Source organism: Gossypium hirsutum, chromosome D10 (genome assembly GCF_007990345.1).
Source record: "Gossypium hirsutum isolate 1008001.06 chromosome D10, Gossypium_hirsutum_v2.1, whole genome shotgun sequence".
Taxonomy (NCBI): Eukaryota; Viridiplantae; Streptophyta; class Magnoliopsida; order Malvales; family Malvaceae; genus Gossypium; species Gossypium hirsutum.
Window position 1 is genome coordinate 51537834 of NC_053446.1, and position 22527 is coordinate 51560360.

The window sequence follows — 22527 nt, forward strand, 5'->3', positions numbered from 1 at the left end:
ATTTATAACAATTATAAAATTTATATTTTCCACCAAATATAAATATTATAAAAAAATTTAAAGAATATATAAAAATGTTTCCTAAAATAATATTTTTAGACCTAAACCTTATACCCTAAACTCCAAAAATCCTTACAAATCCTAAATAAAAACCCTTAATAGAGCCTTAAATCTTAACCCTAAAAAAACCCTAAAAACCTTAAGCGAAAACCGTAGAGAGAGAAGGATAATGCGTCCAGCTGAATGCACTTTGTTGACTGAGTAAGAAAGCGCATCCAGCTAGAAGTGTTTTCCTGCCAAATCGCTGAAAATATGTCTAGCTGAACGTGTTTTCCTTCTCTCTCTCTAAAATCAACCTAATCTGATAAATTTAAAAAAAAAAACTAACCTAATTCGATAATTTTTGTAGAAGATAAAAAAGGAGCGTGAATATAAAGCAAAAGAGAAAGGATAAAAAAGGAAATAATCAAATTTATTACAAATATAATTAAAAATAAATAAATAAAATTAATTAATATAAATATGCATTGAAATATGGGTCTGAAATAATGATTGATGAGTTTCTAAAGAAAAGAAAAAGGAAGTGATGAAATAAAAACAAAAGAGGATAGTAGTGGAATTTTCAAGTGTCCTTTAATCTGAAAGGTTGGTCCACACAATGGGTTGCTTACTCTGCAGATAACAGTTTATTTTGGGAGGTTGCCACCCCACATTTATACTCAAATTATCTAATTAGCTGTTGTTATTATTTGGTTGCCCAATTTCTGTAAAATTTTGCATTAAACAGTTTCCAGATTGTATAGCAAAAAGTAGGAAGATCCAAAACTGCTTTCCTTGTATCCATTTAGTTCATATGAGCATAAATTTACAAGGCATATATATATAGCTAACTATTTAATTTATTTATTTTATCAATATGATCGATGTTTTCTTCAACTCCGGAAAAATTGCTTTCATGCTATTATTTCATATGGTTTCATTGTATTTGCAAATTTTGGTTAACTCTTATTTGTTTTTGTTAGATTGAGTATAACTGAGATTTTATGTTTTTATTGTGGAAAACAAGAATGGTGATGGAATCTTCTGAAAATGGCATTGATTTACCTTAAGATGATAATGGAACCAGGGACGGATCCAGGGGTGCGGGTGCAGTCCCCCTTTTAGAATTTTTAGATTTTTGAAGTTTTTTATATAAATGATCATGTTTTTTAGGTTTGGTGTCTATATTGTATAAATTCGTCCCATTGGTCAAATTGTATTTTATATAATTCATCCCCTTTAGCAATAAGGTTATACTTTATATTAACAAAGTATTTTTTAATTTTTAATTATATAACTTTAATAATAATAATCAAATATTAATGTATGATGTATCTTGAAAGACTAAACTTAGAGGTTCAATATGGACTTTAAAGACAAATTCCAGAATTAATTGATTTGACTCCACTGGAGTTACTTGTTCTTATCTCCGCTTTGGATCCACGCGACAATTGCAAAGCTTTTTGGGTGAAAGATATCTGCAAGCTTATGAATGATTTTTATCCGGACGATTTTACGGAGCAAGAAAAGCTACACATGAAAATTTCATTGTAGTATTTTCAACTTGATGTTCATTAAAGCACAGAGTTGTAGAAAACTTCTACAGTTGCTGAGTTGTGTCAAGTACTAGCTAAGACAAATAAGTCAAGTATTTATCCTCTTCTTGATAAAATTATTCGTCTTGTGTTAACTCTTCTCATGTCTACTGCAACAACTGAACGAACATTTTTAGCCATGAAAATTGTGAAGACAAGGCTTCGCAACAGAATGAGGGATGATTTTCATTCAACTTACTTGGTGGCATATAATAAAAAAGAGATAGCTCGAGAATTTTCAACAAAGTTTATCATTAATGAGTTCGATCTTATGAAAAGGCAGATGGTGCAATTTAGGATGCCTAGTATTGAGAAATAGGAGTAATGTCAAGTTTTTTAAATTTAATTTTTGGAATTATAATGATATTTATGAAACTTTTAGTATAGTATTAGTTATTTTTGTTGCATATTGGAAAGAAATATTTAATTTTATACAGTGTAATTTTTTTCTTTTAATTTTTTTATAGTTAAATCATTCATACTTTTTAAAAAATATTAAATCGATTTGTTTGATAATAAAAAATTCCAAGAAGAATGAATACTTTTTTACGTTAAAAAAAAAGGTCGTTCAAATTTAGAAATTTTATCCCTCTTGAAGTAAAATCCTAGATTTGTCTCTGAATGAAACTATTGTGCAAGTTCCCCAAGACACGAATTATAGCCACAATGACGGTTTTTTTTAAAATAATTTTAATTTCTTCAAACTAAATTAAATGCAACATCAGAAAATTAAAATAGTTAGAAATTATATTAAAACTTACATCATTCTATCTAGGGCGGAGCTAGAAAATTTAGATTGTGGATAATTTTTTAAAAATTAAAACATTTATAAAAGTCATATAATCTAATGTATAATATTATTTTCTTGTTATTCTTCCTTTACTTCACTAGTAGATTTTGTTTTAAAACATTTTCTCATTCTTATTAAACATTTAAAACAAATAAATCTAATCCTTAAACACGCCAAAGTGTTTACAAAGACTTTTGGGTGCTATGTGAATGCAATACATATTATTTTCAAACACATAATTCATAATAATCACGCTTGCAACAACAATTTCTCTTTTTCATATATTTCCCTTTCTCAAGTGAAGCTTTTTAAGAATAATTTCACATTTAATATTTATATTTTCATAAAATTTTTAAAATATTTGTGTTTAAAAAATATTTAATGTGATACTTATATTTTTAAAATGTTCAATGTGATAGTAAATGTTCTATTCTGAAAATTTAACATTATTTTAAAAATAAATACAACAAAAAAATTAAATTAAATTACAAAAACAAATAACTTAATAAAAAAGGTTTTCTCCAATAAAACAAAAAAAAATTATTATCTCAAATGTTGTGCCCATAAAATTATTTATCAAAATGATACTTTGAAACAACGACAGTAGGTCGTGCAAGTTGGCACCACTACTTTTTTTCCCACAATTATTAGGCTATAATAGAGTTTAAAAAAAATCTTTTTTATTGGTGATTCTAACCTATACAACGACATTAGTATGAAATAGAATTGAGTATTGTATACAGATTGTATACAGGTTTAAAAAAATTTAAGGGGTGGAGGGTGAAAGTAAGGTCGCACCACTATAAAAAAATTAAAAAAATTTATTTATTTACTTTTTACTTAATTAATATTAAAAATTATTTTTCTAATTTTCAGGGCTTTATGTAATTATCATTTGTTTAAGATTTTCAGCATTACCATTTTAATTTTTTAATATTTGTTGTGTTGAAAATTTATTATGTGATGTTATTTTTTGGTATATATAATAATTTTATTTTGTAATTGTAATGTTTTTTTTAGAATAAAGGGTAAAATACCAATAAAAGTCCTTTTTTTTAAATTACTGAAATGGGCCAGGTAAAAAATTAATTATCGGAATGGGCATATTTCTCTAAAAATGCGTCCACGTCAGCGCATTGTTAGGTGACAAAGCAGGAAAACGCTTCCTCAAGGAAGCGCTTTCCCCGTGTCTCTACGTTAGGGTTAGGGTTTTGAGTTTTGAGTTTTGGGGTTTTGGGGTTTTAAAGTAAAAGTAAATAAATAAGGGATTAAGGTTTAGGGTTTAGGGTTTCTTAATTAAATTAATTATAAATTTTTCAAAATTAGATTAGGGTTTCGTGTTTATGGTTTTTAAGAAAAAATTAATTAAATTAGGGTTTAGGGTTACTTGAGTAAATTAATTATAAATTTTTAAAAAATTAGATTAGGGTTTAGTGTTAAGGGTTTTTAAGGAAAAATCAAATAAATTAGGGTTTAAGGCTACTTGAGTAAATTAATTATAAATTTTAAAAAAATTAGGTTAGGGTTTAGTGTTTGTTAATTTAAAAAAGCTCCCACGTGGACACTTTTTTGCTACAGTAGTTATTGAAAAAATATTTTTGAGAAGACGTTTCTGAGGAAATAGTGGCAAAAACGCTTTAAGTAAGATGCATTGTCAGCAAAAGTGCTGAAAGAAGCTCCTACGTGGACACTCTTTTGCTACAGTAGTTCTTGAAAAAATAATTTCGAGAAGACGTTTCTGAGCAAATAGTGTCAAAAATGCTTTAAGCAGGATGCTTTGTTAGCAAAAGCACTGAAAGAAGCTCCCACGTGGACGCTCTTTTGCTACAGTAGTTCCTATTTGGCCTAAGGCTATAAATGAGCCAAAAATTTTTCTCAGATTGCATAAGTTACAACAAAAAAAATTAAAGAGGCTAAGAAGGATAGAAATTGAAGATGAGTGAACGTATTAGTGCTGTTATTTACTATGATGGTGAGGTTCGTCACACCGAGAACGATGCTGTTTTTTTATCGGAGAATACAGTGTGACTGGTTTTTAACCAGAACATAGATTTGACAGAACTTCGTAAAAGAATTAGGCATAAAATATTTGGAACGACGCCAATGAAAGTTTTGTATATTACGTATCGGTTTTGTTCTTCTGTTGATCCGGTGACATATGACTCATTCAACATAAAAGGTACTCGTAGCTTGGAGGCAATGGTGCACTAGAATACGTAAGTGGTCGTCTGTATCGCTTGCTCTCTTTAAGCTATTACCGAATGGAGAATTGCGTCACAAACCAAAGGGTCGACCTTGCTCCACTAGAATACGTAACAATATGGATATCTGAGAAACAGCCAATCAATAGAAGTTGTGCGGATGGTGTAGGAACCTAGGCCATACAAGTAGATCATGTCCAAATAGTAATAGTTGAACGTTATTGTAAAAAACTATATTGTATTATTTATATATTTTTTAAATGAAATAATATAGAAATATTCAAAATATTGCTTTATTTAAAAGAATTTCTATTTTATTAAAAATATAAAATTAAATTTATATATTATTACATGAAATAATATAAAAGAATTTCTATTTTATTACATGAAATAATATAAAAATATTCAAAATATTTGTACAAATATATTAAAATAAAAATAAATCTTCGTACCTGTCGGATTCAGTGCCACATGGCGGTCGTCGACAGTTACGCACTGGATTCCTCCTTTGTCCAGCTTCTAGCGGGGGTTGTGGTTGCTCCGGGGGGATTCTGGTTCCTCCGGTATAAGATCTAGTTGTCAGTGTTGGGAGGATGACCCGCCTTGATAGAATAGTGACTGCGGAGGTGTTTGCATCACCGACATCAAAGGTGTTTGAAACCCATAAGGTGATGAGGATTGGTAAAAAGAAGAGCTCTCCGATTGCCCCTCGTACGACGATGGCCTATAGATTGGTGGTCCACTCGGCGTAATCGAAAGTGGAGATGAACCGGACCATTGACTCCAACCTGCCATAGGACTAGAAAAAGGAAACATATAAGGGTTAGGATACATAAAAGGGCTAGGATACGTACCTGGCATCATTTGAAAAGACTGTGCTGTGGGTGTCGTTGGTTGAAGTGTCGGGCCGGGTGACTGTGTCGGTGCTATTGCTGGGCCTAGTGATAGTGTGGGCGCTGTTGATGAGCCTGCATCGTCGTCTATTCTTTTTGGATTTAAAGGGCCACATCATTCCCTTTGGACACGCAATTGTCGCTGCCTCTCCTCTTCCGACTGTAAATACGGCTTGCCATGGATCCTAAACCATGACATGTAATCCGGCACACACGCTAACTCTAGAACAATGATCGGTTCTCGAGTAGGTATATAATCATACTGATCTTCCCACATTTGGATATAGTGTGACCAGAATCTCGACCAATTCGTATGCAATTGTCGTAAGTCGATTCTGTGATGATCATCCAACACCTCAGGTGCCACGGGAATCGGTTGTCGGAATTCAAATTGCTGTAATACTCTGTTCGACTGGTGCATCTCCACGATCGCAAAGTTGACCAATGAGACTTTCGCATGCCAAGCGTTCGGATTTTGGAAGTATTCATCCAGAATTACTGCTCGAATTGCCTGATCCTCGTATGGTGTCTATTGAAATTATATAAACATGGTGGAAATATTAGTTATATACATAATATTAAATACTAAATACTAAATACGAATCAACTATCTCATTATGTATATCTATTTTATTTAATACTTGCTTGTGCTTCCGACCGTTGGTCTAATAGAAGCCGTATATCTTCAAGAGAGGTAGGTAATCGAGCATAACTTGCCAAATGGTTCCACCTAATTAAATAAATTTTTAGCATACGATTATATTTTAAATCTATGTAATAATTGTAAAATCTATATAAAATTTACCTTGTTATGAGTGAGAATGTATATGGGTGGTCCACTCGAGGACGTAAAAATGGAAAGTGAAACTGTGCCCATAACTGCAGTAGTGATAGTCAACCTCCGATTTTTGCTTTATTCAGTTGCGTCGCCCCACACATCTTCCGATACAATGTTGCCAACACGGCAGACCCCCAACTAAATTCACCAACTGCTCTAAAATCAACGAGTTTCAGCAGCCATATCAGATGTACAAGGTTCTGTGACAAGTCCGACATCAGATAACCTCTAACTATCTCAAGAATGTATGCCCGATCATATCGGATTCTTTCTAGTTCAGTAGAATCATCATCCGGCTCTGGGAATGTGTCTCGTAACCAACCCATCTCGATCCAACCTCCGTTAATATTCTCCGGAATAGCGCCCAAAAACTCGTAGCATACCGCTCCGCAATCACCAGATTGAACATACCCACTGATTGCGTACCCATCCACCGGCAATCTCAATTGCAAATTTACGTCTTTCAATGTGATAGTACACTCTCTACATGAAAGATGGAATGTGTGCGTCTTAGGTCTCCACCTCTCTATCAGCACAAATGAGTTTCGGGTCCAACTTGCATCCTCAGCCTACCGTCGTCACATGCCAAAAACCTGCTTCCCGCAAGTAATTCTCTATCAACAGTGATGGAGGACCATGCATATTATGGATATAGCATTGCAATATCCGATCTACAGACTTTTATAAGAAAGAATAAAATAAAAATTATTTAAAATTGCATAAATGAAAAAAATCTTAAATAATATTTAAAAATTAAATTTAACACTTACCATTTTCATTTGTTCGACGGATATATGCTTGTTATCGAGACGAATTAATTTTCCAGCCATTGCTAACACGATCAAATTTTTATGATTTAAAAAATTCAAAAAAATAAAATTAGAGCTTTTTTTTAAAAATAATTAAAGAGAGCTTTAAGAGAAATTTGAGAGGAATTTGAGAGAAATATGAGAGAATATTAGAGAGAAATATGAGAGAATTTGAAAGAAAGGATTTAAGTGTGAAAAAAATGAAAGGGGGGTTTATGGTTTTTTTTACCGTTGCTACTGTAGCGACACGGGGAAAACGCTTCCTCAAGGAAGCGTTTTGTCCACGTGAACACAAAGTGCGCCCTCAAGGTCGCGTTTTCTGTCCACGTGGATAAAGCGCTTCTGTCGAAACCATTTTTTTTGAAGTTTGAAAAATGGGTATCGATTTTGAAAATGGAAATGGAGTCGCCACTGATCCTTTATTGAGGTGTGATCGGTACACCTTAAAACGATTTTGGCCTAAGAGATTTGAGAAAATAGGTTCGGGAGTCAATTAGGCACGAGGAAGGGTTAGTCCCCTCGTAATGCCCAAAATTGGTACCGAATCAATTGTTTAATGTTTCAATGTCGAAATTTTGAAAATGTTTTAAAATACGATCCTTTGAAAAGAAAATTTGAGTAAAATGAATTGGACGATGAGACTCACTTATTTCGAAGACATAGATTGTCACACTCAATAAGTTAGAGTGTAACATTTTAAATCCGCGAAATTAAGCTTATTTTTTGACTTTTAAAACCTATGTATTTGAGAAGGATATCTGATCATTTGGGTCGAATGAAGAAATCAAAACCCAATAAGTTAGGGTTCGAATTCACCAAATTCCTAAATATCGAATATTGCATTTATTTTAAAATATGGATAACAGAATGTCACGTCTAATAAGTTAGGACCCGACATTTTGAAATCCTAAATGCTTAATTTTAAAAATTGAATGTTTTTTTAGATTGAACACTTGATTATCTGAATTCATCGAGAAGAATCGAAGCCTAGTAAGTTAAGGCACCATTCTTTCGAGAATTTATGAAAATTATGAAATAGAATGATTTGTTGTGCTTTAAAAATGATAAAATTCTTACAAATGAAACATGATTGAATAGCAATGTATGACGTAAAAGATAATATATAATTCAAACACAAACCAAAAAAAAATGAACAAATAATAAATTAATACTAACAAACATAGCAACAATAATTTTAATTATACGTTATGTCAATATCAATATCAACGTTCGAAAGTTATTAATATAAAAAAAGATAAAATGTAACTAATTTGAAAAGAGAAAACAAATGAGAGAAAAGAAATTTGAAATAATATTTAATGAACTTAAAATATTTTTAAAATAATAATTTGAAAGAATTTTTTTGGGTTATTTTCTAAAAATTTTGTACTAATAAAAGAGTTTGAAAACAATACTAGGCCGAATATCAAGATAGTGTTAAAAATAATAGATCAAGATAAGAATTTATTTGTTTTAAAAAAATATTTTTTAAGATGAATTTAAATATGATAAAAAAATTTTAAAATGATACAATAATTAGAATAAAACATAAAAAATAGAGTTAAAATAAAATTCGGAAAATTAAATAAATATGTAGAATAAGTTCCAACTAATAGTGTATAATAACTTTGAGAGTATTAATAATAAATTAAAATGATAATCAAATAAGTTTTAAAACTATAGGAACAATGAATTTAAAACATTATTAAAAGTTAAATATAAAAAAAATATGTTAAATTTTATAATAAATGAAAGTGAAACTGATTCTAATTTTTTTTTAAAAGAAACTTGTCAAATTTGGAAAAGAATATTAGATTTGTATTAAGTTGAAATCTATTTCAGAATTGAGGGACCAATCAGACAATTAAACGCAAACATTAAAGTAATCACAATCCAAGACAAAAACGGTACCGTTCGGGTTTGGATCTAAATGAATACAGAGTTAAATGTGCGATACAAATTACAAATAAATAAAAGAAATCAAATTGCGATTCTATTAAACATGAAGGGACCTGCCGAATAAATAAACCAAACGACCCATGAAGTGCGGATCCTTCCCGGACCGGGTAACCGTTGGATCGGGTATTCAGAACGGTGCCGTTTCGTAGTCATTGGATTGACTCTAAACGACGGCGTTTTAATGACCTGTAACAACCCTAACCCGTATCCATCGCCGAATTAGGGTTACGAGGCATTACTGAACAAAATACAACCATCTCAAAATCAATACATATATATTATACATATACATATACATTAAATATGCAAAATGTTAAACTTCTCTTCTAACCATTTTTAATAAACAAAGACATTATAATCTAACTAGTAAAGACATTACAAACTAGCAAATCTATAAGGAAATAAACCATTTTAGTATGGCTATTATATTCATATACAATACAACAAAGTACGACCTTCAAAACATTTTCTAGTCTGTACATGCCATAGTTAGAATTTAAATATTTTAAATACCGAGACAATAGATAAGGTGATAAACTTGCTGACGATCCCTGAGCTTGAAGCTTGATTTGATTTTTGTTTTTTGATCTATAAACAGATAGACGTAAACAAACAAAGTAAGCTTACATAGCTTAGTAAGTCTATAGCATAACTAAAATATATATAAAAGAAGAATAATATAAATTCATAATTAAACTTATTGAAATCGCAAATACGACATATATTACTATTTGAATATTTGTTACTCATAATCATCTTATTTATAATCAAATATATGTACTCGTAGAATGCTTACCAATGAATATATAAATATGTATATACAATATGCATAACAATTGTATATTTAAATACTCATCAAAAACTTACAACCGAATACTTTTATATATCATTTACATATAAACAAATGCATACATCATTATCAAATACCTAAAACCAAATGCATATACACTTCATATGTGTGTAACCGAACGCATATTTATGTACTTAACAAATTTTATATCCGAATATATATATACATACACATCAAACGAATATAACCAAATACATTTACACTTACCAAAATGCATATATAGATTTCTCACATACATCTATCTGAACGCGAATATACCTAACAATTTCATAAAATTGAATATATATATATAAATCCATACTCATCAAATACATATAAACTAATGTTTATATGCTCATCAAACACAATGACCAAATGTATATACATATTCTATAAATCCATATGACTAAATCATACACATATTCGATACATGTAAACACATGATATGAATAGATTCACCGGCACAAAACCTGCTAGGCTTAAGGCCTGATTCAATACACTGGCACTTAGCCTGCTAGACATAAAGTCTGAAATGTTTCACCGACGTCAAGCCTGCTAGACTTAAAGTCTGAAATGTTTCACCGGCGTCAAGCCTGCTAGATTTAAAGTCTGAAATGTTTCACCGGCGACAAGCCTGCTAGACTTAAAGTCTGAAACATATCACTGGTATCAAGCCTGCTAGGCACCGAGCCTGAACACTCAATTTATATAAATACAAATCACTTTCAAAATGTATATGTATATAAGATTCCATGTATAAAAATTTAGCTCAATATATATAAATTATGCCTTTAAACTACATAGGTATATAAAGTTCAGATATTGAATCCAGCTTAATAACTTAATTATACATATGATCATATACAGATATATAACTTAATACATTAAGGGCTACTATTAATATCATGCATTCGAACATCTTATAGTAATCCAAGCTAACAATTTTGTACCTTCAACTCCATTCAAAAGCTTCACATGAATATAATTACATAATTGAATCTCACATAAACTTATATAATTATCATACCTAAATTCAATACATAAACATGTACATTTATAAGTTTGTATATATTCGAGTCTCATACATACTTTATGTAATAGTCACACCTAAATTTAACACAAAACATATTCAATTATATTTGTATTTCCGAACTTCATATAAACTTATATAAAAATTATACCCAAACTCAATACAAAAACATATACATGTAAATATATATTTATGTGCTCATTCAATTCTATCATATACATATAAATTTCAACTCACATGTACATACCATTTCAAAACTACTTATGCAAATATAACATATATATTTTTAATCAATCCAATAGTTTGTACATATATGTACTTACATATATATACATTCGAACCTTATATTTATATATATATATACTATACATACCTTTCGATTAATAACCAAGAATTTATACATAAGCCATATTCATTCTTCAACTAAATTCAAGAGCTTACATATATGTGTATACATATATGTATATTCGAACATTAATCATATATTTATATATATACATATCATTTTTACTTTGACTAAATTCAAGCTATATACTTTCAATTTAAGCTCATCCAAATACAATATATATATATATGTATATTAATTAATAACATTAAATTGCTAGTTGACTTACCTCAGACGGTGAAAAATCGAAATCGGACGATTATTCGACGATTTTATCTTTCCCCCGATCGAACTCCGATTTCTTTGGTTCTTGATCTAAATATATCTAGAATGAGCTAATTTAAATATTAAAACATTCAATTTAATCCAAAAACACATAAATAGGAAAATTACCATTTTGCCCCTAATATTTTACACTTTTTGCAATTTAATCCCAATTGCATAAAACACAATTTACACAAAATCTCACAACAACATAGCTAGGCCGAATCTTCCTTGTATTCATACAAGTCCATGCATTTCATTTATTTTTCATTTTAGTCCCTCAAAAATTTATTTTTTTAATTTAGCCCTAATTACTCAAATTTACCAAAAATTCAAAGACAAAACATGTTAATCTAACACATATATTTCATAATCCATCATCAAACATCATAGAACACAATTATTCATTAATGGCATAACTCAAAATATTCATCAAAATCAAAAATTCTAGCATGGGTCGGATGGTATTCGAAGCAACGATCTCAAAAATATAAAAATTATCAAAAACCGAGCTAGAACTCACCTTGAATCAAGCTCAACAATGGCCGAATACCCTAGCTTTGTTTCTTTGTTTTGTTTTTGTTTTGTTTCGTGATGAAGATGAAGGGAAAAAAAATGATAATGGCTTTTTTTTTAATGTTTATTATAACATAATAATATATTATACCTTATTATAACATATATATTATATTAATAATATAAGAAAACCATATATATCACCTAATGCCGTCCACTAACTTGGAAAATGGCTTAATTGCCACATAGAACCTCCAATTTATAAAGACAAAAACAACTAAGCACTTTCATATTTAACCCTCAAATTTTCACTTTACGCGATTTAGCCATTTTCTCAAATTAAGCATACAAACAATAAAATTATTTCACGAAACTTTCACATATATAATTTCAAACATATTTAACACAGAAAATAATATTAAAATATTTTTAGACTCGAATTCGTGGTCTCGAAACTACTTTATCAGATTAGGGTCAAAATTGGGCTGTTACATGACCCTTCTTTTAAACTAAAATAAACCCTAAATAAGCTAGCACCCACATTAAAACCAAACCTAAACTAAAAAACTCTGCGCCGCTCCAGGTACCGTGGGTATTTGAGCAATCGCCGACCTCAGCCCATACTCCGATGGCGACGGAGAGAGCCGGGGTCGTGCCACCAAGTACGTTTCCCTCTCTTTTTCTTTTATTTGCTTCGCGTATGTATGTGCGGTAAATAGCAAGACAGAAGTAGAAAGATGAACAATCGGAAAAGAAAAAGAACCCAATCGAAAAAGGAAAAAAGAAAACCTTTTCCTCTTTGTATTGATTTCGTGTTTGATACAATATGACTGTGTTCTTCCCCTTTTTTCCTTTTTTTTCAAATACAAAGGGCTCCCTCTTTTAATATAGCCCCCTTCAAAAAAATGAAATCTGAAAAATCCAAATAAAAATAAAAATATTTTTCTTTTCCTGCTGCGTTGTTTTTTTGTTCTTATTTGCAAGTACTGCATACGGAGGGTGGACGTGGCGTGTATGGAGGCCAACTGGAGGAGACGCACGCGCGCAGAGGCGCAGCACGCGCGGAAGAGGCCCTGGGTTTGACGGCGGTGCTGCTCGTTGCTGAAGGCTAGGGTTTCGGGGTTTGGGAATATTTTGAGCTAGGTTTAGGATCGGGTTTAGATTTTTTAATTGTAATTGGGCTGTGTAAATGGACATTTGGGCTAAACTTAAATATTTTGTTTTTCTTTTCTTTTTTATTTGGTTTTACAAAATGGGCCGAGAAAATTGGCCTATTACAGCTTCCTTGAAAAAACGTTTTCTTACTTTGTCACCTGACAACGCGCTGACGTGGACGTGTTTTCGGGGAATTAGGCCATTCTAGTAATTAATTTTTTACTGGGTCCATTTCAGTAATTAAAAAAAAGACTTTTATTAATATTTTGCCCGAGAATAAAACAGTTTAGTACTTGGCATGAATAACAAAATATTAATTTTATTTTTATAATAATGTTTTTTTGTGAATAAACAATTTAGTATTTTTGGGAGAAAAGTTTGTGTTGAAAGGTAATGTTAGTGTCGCGTGACAAGTTTTCTCCATCCTTCCAATCCGTATTTAGATAAGTAATACCGGTGTCGTCGTATTATGACCAAATGATGGCATGATAATTATAGAAAGAAAAATTGATCATGTCAACTTGTAAGGCACCACCTATGATAACTATTGCAAATATATTTTTTTAATAAATAATCTTATCAGTATATCATTTGAGATAATAATATTTTTATTAGGAAAAAAACCATAAAAATAAATAAATAATAAGTGATTGTATTATTTCCTTCTGTTTTTTCATTTTCTCGTTTTTCCTTTTTCTTTCCCATTTTCTCGATTCTTTTGTTCTCCTTTCTCATCTTTCGTTCTTCTTCTCTCTTTAGCAAACCCTAGCTTTCCCTCCCTTGACGCCAGCGCCTGGTTCTCCGGCGGTCTTCTCCAGCGCCACCTGATTCGTCGTTTCTTTCCTCCTTTCATCTCATTTTTTTCCCTTTCCTTTTCTTAGCGAGATATTCCTAACTGCCGCCTTCTTTAACCGCCGGCGGTGCCGCCGTTTACGTTGATCGGTGGCCACGAAAAGACCGATTTTCTTCCCCCTTCGCTTCTACTGGTTCCGATATTCCAAAATCGAAACCAAACAAAAACTTTAGGACCCGAAAACCTCTTGAACTTCTCCTGACCTGATCTCCGCCGTTTACCGTTGATCCAGCACGATTCCGAGATATGTGGCTCCTCTCGTAGGTGGCTGACTTTCGACCGTCCGGATCGATGAACGGAGACCCCAAACGGCTCCGATGAATCCTTGGGGGAAACTGGTTTCGTACTTTTTCTTCTTCTGATTTCTCTGCTTATTTTCAGGTTCAAGCTGGGATTTCGTAAAAAAAAGAGTTTTCCTTTGTTTTTTTTTAAAAATTATGGTGGTTGATTTGCTGAGTTGGGGTTGGATGGTGGTTCACGAGTGGTGTAGTGGAGCGAGTGCAGGGTCCTGCGGACCAGATTATAAAATTTGCAAAACCAGGGGGGCCTTCTTGTAATTTTCCCATTCCCCCTTATGGTATTTTTTTTTGTATTTTTGTAATTCAAAATTACATAAAAATATTTATATATGCCAAACATTAATGTGGCAAAATTGTCCGAATTATAAAAAGAGACCAAATCCACTTTAAGTTCAAATTAAATTCGACAAAATTATGAACAAGCCCAAAATTAAAGTTACAAGTCCAATCAATCGAATATTAATTAATTCAAATTTAAAGAGTTCATTTTTGCAAATTTACTAAGCAAGTTACTCAAACTGTAAATAAGTGAGTTCCTTTTTAAATTGATCTTTTTTAAATTGTAATGATTTCCCTTTTCTGGGTGTAGGGTCATTTTCCAGAGGGTATCAAATGGCTAAGAAATCAAGCTTGCATTGAGAAATTTTGCTATCGAGTGAGTTCCTTTTGCTCCAAATTTAAGCTATATTCTGTGTTTTTCTTTTTATTGTTTTGATCTGGCTTTATTTTATCGAAATATAGTGGAATTTTCAAGTTCCCTTTGATTTGAAATGTTAGTCTACACATTGGGTTAATTGAAGAATTAGTTTTGTTAATGCTAATTTTAAGTGATCACTTATTAGTTATTAATGGATCTTCCGAGGAAATGATAAAAGAAATTAGCTGGCATGAAGAAGAGTATCGAAGGAGAAGATTAGCTAGTTTCTTTACTTCATACGATGTATTTCTTTGATCTTATTTTTATGTTATGATTGCGCTCACTAGCTCTTTTGCTTTCATAGTATTATTTCATATGGCTTCACTGTATTTGCAAATTTTGTTTAACTATTACTTGTTTTTGTTATATTGTGTATAATTGAGATTTTATTTTTCTTTTGTGTAAAGAATGTCAGAAGGGGCAAGTATGGTGATGGAATCTTCTGAAAATGGAACTGATTTATCTCAAGATGATAATGGAACTATTGTGGAAATGCCCGAAGACACGATATTGTCGCAACAAACTTCTGTGAATCTTGTTCCATTTATCGGCCAGAGGTTTGTATCACAGGATGCTGCTTATGAATTTTATTGCAGTTTTGCCAAACAATGTGGTTTCTCGATCAGACGCCATCGAACCCGAGGGAAAGATGGGATTGGTCGAGGTGTCACGAGAAGGGATTTTACTTGCCATCGAGGCGGATATCCGCAGATGAAGTTATCTGAAGATGGGAAGATGCAGAGGAATCGCAAATCGTCACGTTGCGGTTGTCGAGCATACATGCGCATTGTCAAGCGTGCAGATTTTAATGTTCCTGAATGGCGTGTTACTGCCTTTAGCAACATCCACAACCATGAACTCTTAAAAGCAAATGAAGTATGTCTTCTTCCTGCCTACTGTACCATTACTCCAGATGACAAAGCACGGATTTGCATGTTTGCAAAAGCTGGAATGTCAGTGAGACAAATGTTAAGATTGATGGAGCTAGAGAAAGGAATCAAGTTAGGCTGTTTACCGTTTACAGAAATAGATGTGAGGAACCTGCTGCAGTCTTTTAGAAATGTCAATCGCGATAATGATCCTATTGATCTTATTGCAATGTGCAAAAAACTAAAAGATGAAAATCCCAACTTTCAATATGATTTCAAATTAGATGGCCATAACAGGCTGGAACATATTGCATGGACTTATGCTTCATCTGTTCAGTTATACGTGTCATTTGGAGATGCTGTGGTTTTCGATACGACGCACCGCCTGGATGCCTATGACATGCTATTAGGTGTTTGGGTTGGAGTAGACAATCATGGAATGACCACTTTTTTTGGATGTGTCCTTTTACGAGATGAAAACATACAATCTTTCTCATGGGGATTGAAGGTAGAAAACCTATAACCATACATTTTACTCTTAGTATACTACAGATATGCAATTTACCTTGGCGATGGGGCTCCTGCCGCAGACTTTGCACCTTTTTTTGGGATAATTAACTTCACACACTTCGATTTCTCCTAATTCATTTCTAAAGTTTCGATGCTGTCAAAGTATAAATTATGGGATGTAAATATGTACATGGAGTAATTTAATCTCGAAGTTAAAAACAATAAGGTGAATGGAGTTTTAAAGTGCAATTGATGCGTATTTGATTCTTTAAGTTTCTAGTCCTTATGTAGCTGTCATTTTCCTTTTTGTGTTTTGGTTTTTAGTTCTCTGATTGCACGTCTTTCTGATTCTTGATGTTCCCAATATTTATGCAGACATTTTTGGGCTTCATGAAAGGAAAGGCTCCACAAACCCTACTAACTGACCAAAATATGTGGCTGAAAGAGGCAATTGCTGTTGAAATGCCTGAAACGAAGCATGCTTTTAGTATTTGCCACATTATCTCGAAGTTCTCAGATTGGTTCTCTGTTTTGCTCGGGTCGCGATATGATGACTGGAAATCTGATTTTTATCGGCTTTATGGTCTGGAGCTGTTAGAAGAATTTGAAGAAGAATGGAGAGAAATGATTGATAAATATGGACTCCATGATAATAAGCACATTATCAGCTTATATGCATTGCGGACATTTTGGGCTTTGCCATTCTTGAGGCCTTACTTCTTTGCAGGTTTGACAAGTTTATGTCAATCAGAGACTACTACTACTTTCATCCAACGGATTTTGAGTGCACAGTCCCGACTAGATCGTTTTGTAGAACAAGTGCGCAATTTTTTATTTTTTTTTCCTCCTTCCGTATTTTGTTGATATAGATTTATTTTACTATGCCAAATCTTATTGAACATCTTTTTCTTTTGTAGGTGGCTGAGGTTGTTGAATTCAATGACCGGGCTGGTTCTAAGCAAAAGCAGCCGAGGAAATTGCAGAAAGTCTGCCTTAAAACAGGGTCACCAATTGAATCTCATGCGGCTACTGTTCTTACACCGTATGCCTTTGGTAAGCTCCAAGAAGAGCTTTTATTGGCTCCACAATATGCATCCTTTGTGGTTGATGAAGGCTGCTTCGAGGTCAAACACCATACCCAAATGGATGGAGGGTGTAAAGTGATCTGCGTTCTGTGTGAAGAGCAGATTAGTTGTAGTTGCCATCATTTTGAGTTTGCAGGTATTCTTTGCAGGCATGTTCTTCGTGTTCTATCCAGTAATAACTGTTTCCATATTCCAGACCCATACCTGCCCAGCCGTTGGCGTTTGAATAGTTCGTCTTCCATAAACCCATTAAGCAATGCAACGAGAGAGCACTCCGAAAAGATTCAGTTGTTAGAGTCCTTGACTTCAGCACTCATAGCAGAGTCAATCGAAACAAAGGAACGCCTCGATGTTGCTTGTGAGCAAACCGCCATGGTTCTTTCCCACATCAAGGACCTTCCTAGGACGACACAAAGTGCAAATGATATCGTATACAATTGTCCATCGGATTTGATCTTACCAGAGGTAGAAGATACAGATGGAATTGTTCGAAGCTTTACAATGGGGACTTCTCATGAACCTCTCACTTCAGGAAAGCTGAAGGATAGAAGGCCAAGAGATGGGATCGATATAACTCGAAAACGAAGACATTATTCCGATTCTTGCTGTGGGCATTTCGAACATGATTCATCAGATTGTCCAATGATGGAAGGGGACAATTTGAATGGAGATGCATTAGGATATATTTAAGTTGAAGCATTAGAAACCATTAGTAGGTTTACAAACAACAAATGCTTGATGTTATTGTTAGTTACTCTTCCACATTTTTAGATGGAAAAAAGGAATCCCATAAATCCAAATATGAAGATCTGTCTTAGGATTACAAGTGTCAGATTCAAACCTTTAAATTCACTAAATACCATCATTTAAAGATAGTTTTGTTTTTATTTTTTAAAATTATTCTACTGTATAAGTAACAACTTTGTGGAACATAAACTTTGAAGTTTATGCAGAAAGATGAATTAATTATATAATTGTAATATATTCTTGGAATAAACCAGAGAAGATTAGAAGGCACTGCGGCAAACCGACATTAATATTCTTTAAGTCATTGTCGCATTTGTTCTTTCAGGGGGGTATCACTTTGTTGGGTTATTATTCCTTTCTCTAAAATTGGCAAATCTCAACAATTGAAACTTTAGGCATCTAGGAACTTTATGTTTTGTTTGGTCAACATTGAAAGCCAAACCTGTTTAGTTTCATTTTTATAGTAATTCAATCTCTAAACTTCAAAATTTTGTTAAAATGTCCATGGTAAATTAATAATCGAATTAGTCAAATTATCAATTTTTAATTTGATTGGTTTAATCATCGATTCAGTTTTAATTAAATAGATTATAAAAAAAATCATAGAATCATAAAATTCAATTCAACCATAAACTTGATCAAAATTTTATCCTAATTTAATCGATTCAAAGAGTTCGTAGTTTAACTGATTTAATCTTTTTGTTTGAACTAATCGGTCAATTAATTTGATATACCAATCCGATTTCCAATGTTTGTGGGATCCAATGCTAAGTTAAGTAACATCTTAATGGAAAAAACCAGTAATGGGAAAGTTTATTCCTATTTAGTGAGGATATACAGATAAGAACCTTTGACCATGTACTTGATAAAATTGTTATTTAACTTCCCCAAAAAAATATAATTCATATCTTGATTTTTTTAAGGTTTTAATTTAAAAATTAAAATCTAACTTAAATCAAAATTTAATGTGACATAGAGAATATAAAAAATAATCATAATGTGAGCTGAAACAGTAACATTCGTATCTATTACAATTGCAATGGCTAAGAAATTCCACTTTGAGGCAAAGGTAAAGAAAAAGAAAGGATGGGAAATGCACTTTGAGATAACAGACGGTGAAGTCTCTAACATTTTACACGTGTCTATGATGAAGCGACCCCCATTGTGGCCATCTTTAAAAAAATTATAGAAAAAGCCACAATCAATGTGAATAACTTCACAGTAAAGGCCAGAATCATTGGAATCTTTGGGCTTTAAGCAACCTTTGCTCCAAGCTATTCTATAATTCCTTTAGTTTTGGTAGCGCAAACCATTTAATTCCCCGCCCGCCCATCAACTCCTTGCATGAATTCCATTTTTATTGCCCAAAAATGCCTAAAACAGTAGGTGTCACACATGCTGATCTCGCCCCAAGTCGTCGAAGCACCGAATTAGGCAGCAAAACCGGTGTTGCTTTCATAGTTGTCACCATCATATGTGGTCTCTTCTGCTTCGTACTTTGCCTCATAGCCGAAGCCACTCGTTCCCAGGTACTTAACTCCCCCCCTCCCCTTTTCCCTTTATGTCCTCGCTTCAGTTCGTTGATATACACATGATGTGGCGTAGGAAAAATGGGTGGAGAGTGGAGAAGATGGGAAAGACGTGAAATATGAATGCATATACAGTGGAAGCGGGAAGATGGCATTGTTGTGTTCAGCAGTGGCATTTGTGGGACTTGCAGTGGTGATGTTGGTGGAACATATGTACATGTTGATTGCGGTGAGTAAATCACCGCCGCCGGTTCTGCTTTCATGGGATCCTGATTCCACTCAGTTCAAGACTCTCACCTGGCAGGCTGGATTTTTCTTTGTCACCACTTGGTAACATTCTCAAACATACACTATCAGCCTTCATTCTGAGTTTCACCGCCCTCTTCAATTGCATTACTTCATTTTCGTGCCCTTTCTCCAGTTTTTTTTTCCTATGCTGCTTAAGAATTTCGATTACCCTTTTCTTTAAACTATTAAGGTTAATTATATCTTACATCAAACTATGATACAAATTCTAAATTCGAACTTACACTGTAGAAGTTTTCATTGAGTCCTTAAAACATTAGCTTAAACATTAAATAACTTGGCTACCTTTGACTACGGTTTTGTAGATACATATATATTTACTTTATGGATAACAAGCTGAACTTATTTAAATAAATAAATAATCAATTAAATGAGGGTTTAATAGAAAATTAACAATCAATTAAGCTATCAAAATTTTTAGATTAATTTTTTACTAAGGACTCAATTAGGTTTAGGTGTTTTTTTTCAGTAGAGATCGAATTGATTATTAATTTAGGAGAACTTTTTTTATCATTTAAGCTTAAAAATAGTCATTTTAAATTTTATTAACATCATCACATCATCCATTGTTTATCATATTAAATTCAAACTCTCTATGCGGTTGGTACACATATATTTATAATTTGGTTCATGTCAGTATGCTTAAGTTGACGACTAAAATGATATTTTAAAGATGATTTTAAAGTTTCAGGATCAATTTTAAAATGTCCGATAATTTGAGGACTTTTGGTGCGATTAATTCAATTATAAAGGCAAAGCAGCTGAAGTTTTCATTGATTTCAATTTCAGGCTTTGCTTTGCGGTGGCGGAGATTTTGTTGTTGATAGGGCTAAGTGTGGAATCGGGACATTTGAAAAACTGGTCGAAACCGAGAGAAAGCTGTCTCATAATCAGAGAAGGTTTGTTTTGTGCGGCTGGTGTGTTGACATTGATGACTGTTTTCTTGGCGGCTGGCCTCTACTTGACTGCATTACATGCCCAAAAGTTGTTCCAACAACAGCAACTTGTTCGCCAACAGGTACTTGAAACCACCGTCCTATACACATCGCCACCTGGTTCGCCACCACATCGGTTGACAACCATGGCGAGAGAAGACCCGGTGATCACAGAGTTGCCTAACCAACCACCTCCGTTTTCGTTTTCCGGGGGATTTCAGAAAGCAATTTGATGGTTGTATTTAGAGCAAAGCAAATTGGGTGCCTGGGGCAAAAGCTGAAGGCACAAACTAGAGCTATATTTGCATTAGATATACCAAAAGCAAAAAAAAATTACTCTTTTGATTTTTGTAAATGATAATTTTTTATACAATGAAAAAAGTATATAACTTTAAATTGTGGTATGATATTTGCATGATCATAGTACAAAATTTTGAGTGAGATTTTTTCTTAAATTAAAATTGGAATTTTGTGAACGGATGTTAATTCAGGGGCAAGTAAGGATGTTGACCCAATAATTATACTTTAATTTTTGGTCCTTTTAAAAATTGGGTTAATATGTATATAAGTTCAAATTAAAATTTACTATTATACTTCACTTAAATTGATATTTGTCACTATCTTTACAAACTAAATATAAATTTATCACGATACTTTAATTCTATTTTGAATTTTATTGCTTTACTTTTGATTGATTTTTGCATTACCGTTAATTTTTTTATTGAATTTTGCTATTCAATTTAAGTTTAAAATAATTTGAAAAGACAAAATTTAATATAAAATATTTTTTTTATTTTGCTTTAATATTTAACAACAATAAGTTAATTAATATAAAATTAAAAATAAATAAAAATGGATATGTTATAAAATAAGCTTAATTTTTTATAATATATTTTTATTTTTCAAGTTTTTTTTCATTAAATAGGAATTCTAATTTAATTTATTAATTTTTAATATTTATAAGTTAAATTATTATTAACTATTAAAATAAAATAATTAAAATTTTTTATTAAATTATATTTTCAAATCATCAAAATTCATATAAAATGGTAAATTTTAATTAAAAAACAACGTTGGCTGAAAATTTTAATAATATTCAAAGTTTAGTATTAAAATTCAATTACATAAAGTTGAATGGTAAATTTACTTATATTTTTCAAAATATAATGACAAATATCAATGAAAACAAAATATAATGGCATATTCAATATTCACCAATTGTATGATAACAAATTTACACTTTAATCTCTTAAAATTAACAATTCAACAAAAAAAAAATAGACTTCCTCCTCCCTTAACCATTTATATTTTTATCCTAGTTCCCGACCAAGATTTATTGACTTCACCTTGAGTCTCATTACGTTTAAATTTTCAGCTTTATTTTGAGAACGAAT

General features: G+C 32.1%; 2 protein-coding genes and 1 long non-coding RNA gene across 7 annotated transcripts; 2 read left to right on the forward strand and 1 right to left on the reverse strand.

The window, feature by feature from the left end:
* Positions 1-9059: 9059 nt before the first annotated feature.
* On the reverse strand, positions 9060-12282 carry LOC121222270 (uncharacterized). Of its 2 annotated transcripts, none has more exons than XR_005919515.1 (3): positions 12156-12282; positions 11598-11693; positions 9060-10644 (listed from the first exon to the last, which is right to left on the reverse strand). It is a non-coding gene; the product is annotated as an uncharacterized lncRNA (long non-coding RNA). The 2 variants fall into 2 exon arrangements; XR_005919516.1 differs by having other exon boundaries at positions 9723-10644; positions 11598-11683; positions 12156-12232.
* Positions 12283-13808: 1526 nt separating this feature from the next.
* LOC107896633 (protein FAR1-RELATED SEQUENCE 11) lies at positions 13809-18503 on the forward strand. 4 transcript variants are annotated; one of them, XM_016821835.2, is made up of 5 exons: positions 13809-14709; positions 15045-15110; positions 15560-16529; positions 16907-17350; positions 17449-18503. In XM_016821835.2, exons 3-5 carry the CDS (start codon positions 15561-15563, stop codon positions 18304-18306), a joined length of 2271 nt encoding a protein of 756 aa, XP_016677324.2. In that variant the 5' UTR covers positions 13809-14709; positions 15045-15110; position 15560; the 3' UTR covers positions 18307-18503. The 4 variants fall into 4 exon arrangements, with proteins under 4 accessions (XP_016677324.2, XP_040959164.1, XP_040959166.1 ...); XM_041103230.1 differs by having other exon boundaries at positions 13872-14733; XM_041103232.1 differs by having other exon boundaries at positions 13872-14499.
* A 1169-nt stretch (positions 18504-19672) lies between these two features.
* On the forward strand, positions 19673-21529 carry LOC107895503 (uncharacterized). Its single transcript, XM_041103233.1, has 3 exons — positions 19673-19892; positions 19969-20222; positions 20988-21529. Exons 1-3 carry the CDS (start codon positions 19734-19736, stop codon positions 21364-21366), a joined length of 792 nt encoding a protein of 263 aa, XP_040959167.1. The 5' UTR covers positions 19673-19733; the 3' UTR covers positions 21367-21529.
* Positions 21530-22527: the final 998 nt, after the last annotated feature.